Source organism: Eutrigla gurnardus (assembly GCF_963514095.1).
Source record: "Eutrigla gurnardus genome assembly, chromosome: 3".
Taxonomy (NCBI): domain Eukaryota; kingdom Metazoa; phylum Chordata; class Actinopteri; order Perciformes; family Triglidae; genus Eutrigla; species Eutrigla gurnardus.
The window spans coordinates 30,104,418-30,111,972 of NC_139917.1; the positions used below are offsets into that span (position 1 = coordinate 30,104,418).

General features: G+C 46.9%; 1 protein-coding gene across 1 annotated transcript; it reads right to left on the reverse strand.

Moving 5' to 3' along the window:
- Nucleotides 1–541: 541 nt before the first annotated feature.
- On the reverse strand, nucleotides 542–5,913 carry gpr137bb (G protein-coupled receptor 137Bb). The gene is made up of 7 exons (XM_084006280.1): nucleotides 5,396–5,913; nucleotides 3,965–4,014; nucleotides 3,633–3,855; nucleotides 3,380–3,529; nucleotides 3,084–3,212; nucleotides 2,163–2,284; nucleotides 542–1,552 (listed from the first exon to the last, which is right to left on the reverse strand). The coding sequence occupies exons 1-7, from the start codon at nucleotides 5,795–5,797 to the stop codon at nucleotides 1,432–1,434; spliced, it is 1,197 nt and encodes a 398-aa protein (XP_083862406.1). The 5' UTR covers nucleotides 5,798–5,913; the 3' UTR covers nucleotides 542–1,431.
- Nucleotides 5,914–7,555: the final 1,642 nt, after the last annotated feature.

Genomic DNA, 7,555 nt, shown 5'->3' on the forward strand with positions numbered 1-7,555 from the left:
TAAATTCTTCCATAATCATTGTTTGGATACTTATTTGGAGTGAAACTACGAAGAACAGTAGCAGATTTATCCGACTACCTGAGTGATCCTCATTGAAAAACTCCCCATGTGCTCGAGAAACTTTCTCTAAAACATTCATCACAACGTCGTCTACATAACATGGATTCTCTTTGAAAGCCTGATTCCTACACAGAGTTGGTGTGCAACAAATCTGGATCACTTGTCAACAGACATGGAGATCAAAAAACACCCGAAGAGTTTAATTTATCATGTTCTATCTTATCCTCTGTTCAGGGTCGCGGAAATGTATCATGTTAATGATGGTTATTGTTACTTTTTTTTATTCATCCTTCATTCATTTTGAGCTTGCTGCATCTAAGCAGTCTGAGAAGTGAAGCCCATGCTGAAGTGCCTTGAACCTGCATTCTCCCTGCTGGCCACCAGGGGGCGACTCCTTTCTGGTTGTATAGAAGTCTATGAGAAAATGGTCCTACTTCTCTCTGCTGGCCACCAGGGGTGACTCCTCTCTGGTTGTATAGAAGTCTATGAGAAAATGGTCCTACTTCTCTCTGCTGGCCACCAGGGGGCGACTCCTCTCTGGTTGTATAGAAGTCTATGAGAAAATGGTCCTACTTCTCTCTTGATGTATTATCTCAGTAAACATTGTAAACATGAGTTTATGGTCTCAATCTCTAGTTTCAAGTCTTCTTCAATCCAGCATGATGTTCATTTAGTACATTATGGTCCATTTAGAGTCCACCAGACCAGAAAGCAGGGGATGCTTTAGGGGGCGGGGCTATGTAGTGATTGACAGGCTGCAATGCTAGTTAGCTACTAAGAACACTTTAGCTGTAAAGTTGACCTTGAATTATGAAGCTAACTGTTAGCAGCTTCACACCAGAATCCACATGGATCCAGATCCAGTAAAGGTGCCGCTCTGCTGCTTGTGTTCATCCGATCCACCCGTCGCTCCTCCACAGTCTAAATATGGTCACTTCCCTTCACCGGTTGCAAAAAAATCCAAGATGGCGACGGCCAAAATATCGAACTCGAGGCTTCAAAACCGTGGTGCACAAACTAACGGGTTACGTCACCATGACGACGTCCACTTGATTGCATCTCAGTGCGGCATTCTTCTCGTCTTGAATTCTGGACAAAACTCAACTATCAAAGGGGGATGGTTTGGGTTTTCTTCGAACCTCATGGCCTCTTATCTTTAAATCTTTGAGCGATGGTGTTGCTGTTGTTACGACGGTGCGTCGGAGTGGTCTGCGGAGGGCGCTGCAGGACCAGCCTTTTGTCTCTGTGTGGGAACCCTGCTGAACATTCTCTACTGTGAGTCTACAAACTTCTACGTCAAGTAATGATAACAAACACAACCAACTGATCAGTGTCAAAGTGCAGAGTGATGCTGTACAGTGAAGAGAGGGATTATGGGTAAGGGTGGAGCTCCCCGCCGGCGGTGGCGGTGGTCAGGCGCTGTTCGTCGCTGTTGGTGTGCACGGTGAAGCTGCTGTGGCGGCTGCCCCAGTCGTAGCAGTCGGAGGAAAGACTGTCAGAGAGACGACAAACTGTCAGTCGGCTGGCTTAAAAATTCATTCACTTTATTATTATAATTTTTATTATTATTATTATTTTGTAAATATGTCTACATGTTGGCCTGATACTGAGATATATTATCAAGATTGTTTGAATGTTAGTAGTTTAACTGAATTATTTCTGTTATGTAAGAAATCTTACTTTTTACATTTATTTAATGCCTCAAGTTACTTTGTAGAGAATAATACAAAATATGATCAAAATGTAAATGATGATGCATTAAAGCATTAAAATGAGCTCCATCTTTACCAGGTTTGTACCTTTAAACACACGAACATGTTAATGCATTATATTTTTAATCCAATAATATTTCATTCTGAAATAGGTTGTCTGCATGATGAGACCTTTTGGTACATTAAGTACACACTGATGCTAATACTTGTACTTTTAATTTGGAATGCAGAACTTTTTACTTGTAATAATCAAAAGATCCCCAAATAATAAATAAATATCACATTAAACATGAAACCAACATAGACATGACATGTTGATCATGGCTGCTGTAATAAAGTAACATTCAGAAATACGACGACAACGGGGAAACGTCGTGATGGTGTTCGTACCTTGCTGATGCATTCTGGGGAGGAATGCTCCACGCCAGGTCGTCGTCGCTGTCGTAGCGACGAGGGTTGTCAAAGAAATACCCTCTGGAGGAGAGGACGTGGTTCGGTATCCCGGCGGTGCTCTGTGGAGACGGAGAATAATCGTGAACACGATCCGTCATCGGACATCGGCTGTTTAGTTACAGTTACGCTCATCGGCCGTCATCGCTCATTACGTTCTTTCGTGACTATTTTCCGGTGAACGATAATGATTTGTTCACGCCAATCGACCGTTCCTCTCCGTTCTCCAGGCTTTTATAATAAAAAAAGCCCCGACTCGACTGTGGCAGTGAAAATCGTGTTGGTTGAGCTGGGTGGAGGATCCGATCCTCAGTCTGATTCGGGAGTGGGACACGCTAGAGCCAACGAACGAGTAACGAGTCGGTGGTGAAGGAGAGAGCCGGCGAGTAAGCTTACTGGACTAGATTCGAGACCCAGTGCCTGAAACCGCTGCTCGTGTTTGATCGCCCCCTAGAGGCCAACGAAGACGGTTCCGATTCTCTTCGTCCCCAGAACGGAGCTGACCATGGGCTGAAGGTTCTTTTACAGAACGGGGACTCAAAAGGAACCAAACGAACGAAAAGGAACGAATCAATTTGTTGAACGGATCGGAAACGAACTGTGTCCCTAAACCGAAGTACTCCGAAGTTTTGAGGGACGCCCTTGTTCTCGGCACAAAGGCGACATTTATGCTTCGCCACGTGGATAATTGCAGTCAGACTCAGGAAAAGGGGGCACATCGCACACAGCTGTGAAACTTTGCGTTTGCACAGTGATATTACTGCCGCAATATCTTGTGTGAATTGGGCCTTGAGACGGGGCAGACATCGGGAAGTACTGGACGCAAGTCAGAGGTCACCTGACCCCGCCAGGTGGACTGACCCTTTCCTGAGGCGGCCGTCGGACCCTGAAGAAGAAGACGACCAGCGAGGTGGGCAGCAGCTCCCAGACGAACAGAATCACCCCGAACACCACGTAACCAGCGTCTCCCAGCGACGACCGCAAGTCCGCCTGGTGACACAAAGACAAGGAATTCATGCTTTAGAGGTAAATATTAACTTTTTACTCCGCTACATCTGTCTGATCAGATTGATCATTGAAAAGATGAGCTCTTCTTGAGGTTGATGGATGGATGTCATTACAGCGAATACCTGTGGACAGTCTGACAAAACCCTCACCTGGTCTGAGACGTTGTACCAGTCATAGTCAAAGGAGTTGATGGTCTCGATGTTGGTGAGGGCGAGCACCACCAGGTTGTAACAGGCCCGCGACGCGTACAGCAACACCACCATGATGCCGATCAGGGTCACCTGACACACCGACGTGCCCTGCAGCACAGGTGTACATTCGTCATTCTGCGCTTGTGCGAGGACCTCACACCGACGGTCGACCGCGTCAGTGATGCCGATAAAGATTAAGATTGTTTTTTACCTTTGACTCCAGGTAGATGTTGGCCAGCGACATCTTGGCGACCTTGTATAGGCAGACGGACAGCGAGACGGCGCAGAGGACGAACAGGCTGTCGTTGATGGCGACCCTCACCAGGACGATGGTCTTCACATCGGCGGCGGTTGTTTTGACCAGCAGAGCACAGACCAGATTAACCACCAGGAAGAGGAGACTGACGCCCAGGAAGACCAGGTACAGAGGAAGTCTGGGGTAGGGGGAGTCATTTTAAACATGGAGGCAGATCTAAAACACAATGGAGGTTTGTGGTAGAAACTTGAGCTGTTCAGGCAGAATGAGTTGGATGAAGGGGTTACCTGTACTTTAACAGTGCAGGTGTGTACTTGGACTTTGCCTTGAAGTAAACCTGTAGGGCAGAAAAACAAAAGACTCATTACACACTTCCAGCAGGTTGGTTTTTCTTTCGACTGGCTGCAGACTTCTGAGTCTTCGCCCTCGTGGTTTGTTCGGTGATTCGTTTGGATCTGGTGTTTTGCCTCTTGACAATGCAAACCATGGACTGTAGATGAGAAGTGGACGTCGTCATCGTGACCCGTTGGTTTGAGGACTATGGTTGCTTCCAGTTCGACATTTTGGCAACCAGTGAAAGGACGTGACCATATTTGGACTGCGGAGGAGCGACGGGTGGATCTCATGAACCCAAGCAGCAGAGCAGCACCCTTACTGGATCTGGATCCATCTGGACTCTGGTGTGAAGCTGCTAACAAAGTTAGCTTCATGATTCAAGGTCAACTTTACAGCTAAGTGTTAAAGTCGTCTTAGTAGCTAATTAGCATTGGTAGCATGGTAGCGACCTGTAAATCACAAGGTAGCCCCGCCCCCTAAAGTCTCCCCTTTTATTTTGTAGTTTCTGTCTCCTTGTGTCCTGTTTTAGTTTTACTTTCTGTTGTTTTAGTTTTCCCTCCTTTCTATTATTAGTCTCGTAAGCCCTGCCCCCCTTGTGTCTTCCTCCAATGGGCTAACTTAACAGCAGGTTCAGAAAACCTTGTTTAACTGGTTGAAACTGCATCACTGATGGGTGTTGTCAGAGCAGTGCAGTAGCCACACCCAGCTGTGATGTCACGGTGCCCCTGGAGTGCACTTCTACATCACTGCAGCCAGGAGTGAAGTTAACGCTTTGTGTTGTTACTCTTCAAAGAACATTGTGGACCAGGCTTTATGCTACCAGTGTCGCCAGAGTCCCCTCCACCAGTACCAGTACCAGCAGCAGTACCAGCAGCAGTAACAGCACTAGTTACAGTACCAGCACCAATACCAGTACCACCAGTACCAGCACTAGCAGCAGTACCAGCAGCAGTACCAGTAATAGTACCAGTACCAGCACAGGTACCAGTACCAGCAGCAGCCAGTACTTGTACCAGCACCAGCACTAGTAGAAGTACCAGCACCTGTACCAGTACCAGCACCAGCACCAGTACCTGTGCTGGTACCAACACAAGTATCAGTACCAGCAGCAGTACCCGTACCAGCACCAGTACTAGTACCAGCACTAGTACCGGCACCAGTACCAGCACCTGTACCAGCACCAGTACTAGTACCAGCACTAGTACCAGTACCGGCACTAGTACCAGTACCAGCACTAGTACCAGTATCGGCACCAGCTCCAGCACCCGTACCAGTACCAGCACCAGAAGTAGTACCAGTACCAGCACTAGTACCAGTACCAGCACCAGTACTAGTACCAGTACCAGCACTAGTACCAGTACCAGCAGCAGTGCCCCCCTCACCTGTGCACAGTAGAGGTTCATGAGGCTGAGTGTGAAGAACTGCAGGCAGACGGGGAAGCAGTAGAGCAGCCAGAAGGCGAAGGGTCCGAGTGCGTTGGCGGTCACACAGTCTCTGAAGTAGAAGGAGAAGAGGAGGGCTCGCAGGGCGGCCCACAGCAGACACAGGAACAGGAAGGCCGTCTGGTAGCTGAAGCGCTTGTGTCGATATCGCAGCACCAGCCAGAGCTGGGCGTAGACGAACGCGAAGAGCAGCGAGTAGAAGATGGTGTAGGCGACGGTCAGACCCAGTTTCACGTAGGGGGGGATGGCTGGCGTGATGGTGGGAGGGGGAGGGAGGTGGGAGCCGTTGCCGGCTTGCTGCTGCTCGTGTGCCGGGGTCCCCTCCATGGCCTCCCCATTCATACCCCCTGTGCTCCTCCCCAGGAGAGGGAGAGACGGGTGAAGACGGAAGAGCAGCCTCTGATCTCCGGGGGAAGAAGAAGCAGCGTCTCAGCTCGTTAGACGGATCCCATCCATCGACTCTCCTCCAGACACACCGTCTGACTCACAGGGAGAACGAGGAGGAGGAGGAGAGACACCGCCCCTCTTTTTGCCGGTGCCTGGTGGAGAGCCATTGGCGTCTGTTGGTCACATGGCCACGCTCCCCAGCAGCCGATTGGCTGAGCAGGAGGAGGGATGCTGCAGAGAGGAAGGGAAGGTGGAGAGATGGATCTGGAAGGAGAGAGAGGTGAACCGGGATCTGTGGTCCCACCCAGTTCACACGCACACACAGCGTCACAGCAGCATCATGGATGGATGATGGATGGATGGGTGGATGATGGATGGATGGGTGGATGGGTGGATGGATGGGTGGATGGGTGGATGGATAGTCCTGTCAAAAATGCAAAATATCCCCTTGGAAAATGCTGAAATGCTGCTCATTCCCATGTGTTGCAAACAAATATATAAACTGTATGTTTTTTAATTAAATTGCCACTTTCATACTGTGTATTGAAAAGTGCAATTTATGTATTAGACCATCAGCGGTGCCTTAATATTATTTAAAAATAACATGGAAGTGCCTCTAAAATACCATTTACATCTCTGGGCATTGGATTCACGTACACACAGTCAGCCAGCAGGTCTGTAGTGAACCAGCAGACCAGAATATGAATGAATGGACAATATCCACCCTGATATCAGTCTAATTCCTAATATAGATCTCCTCCTCCTCCTCCTCTTCCTCCTCTCTCTGCAGTTCTTCTTCTCTGCTTTTACATAACAGCTTGTTAGATCATTGAAGAATCTGCTCAGCTCGTCTCAACGCGTACAACGAGGCACGCTCCATCTTTATCCCTGCTTCTATTTTTTTACCGTCATGCTGTGAAATGACGTTGACAATAATTTGAATATTGTATATTTCACTCGAATCAGCATTTTAAAAAAGCGTGTTGAAGCTGATAATAATTCCATACTTTGAGTGCAGGACTTTATTTTTACATTCATTTATTGGTTCCCATCACTGATCCGTAAATAAACTGTCAAAATGTTGTTAAAAACTTTAACGTGGGGAATGAATATTATTCCGTCTTCGCTGAAGAATAAAAATGATGAAGTTACAGCTTGTCAGAATTACAAGTAAAGAGATAAAATGACGTGTATTGTAACAGTGCTTTTATATTTTTTGATCTGGACTAAATGCATCCTGACGCAGCATAAATATTGTATATTGAGAAGTCTACCAGTGCATGAAACGGGGAAATACTCCAGAAAGGTACAAGTACCTCAAATGTGTGCTTCAGTGCTGTACTTGATGTGGTTTCCACCAGAGATCGGGGAAGTTAAAGGAAATAAAAGTGAAACTGGAGAGAAGGTTTGATGAATGGAAGGATGAAAATGGAGGGAATGAACAAAGAAAGGGAAGGAAAGTGAGGAAAGGATGTAGTTCTGCATTTAGACTCTGTCACCACAAGATGGCGACAGTGATCAATGCGTTGAGACTAAACTTCCCCATAATAAGGTTTTTTCACACTTTTGTAAAATGCAGCAGAATATTTTGGGATTGTAGTGTTTGTTATCGCCTTCACACATATACACACACACTTATATAAGCAAATAAATGTATTTCTTTATTTCTGTTTTCATCACTACGTATCAAGATTGTTTTTAAGGGATTTAAAT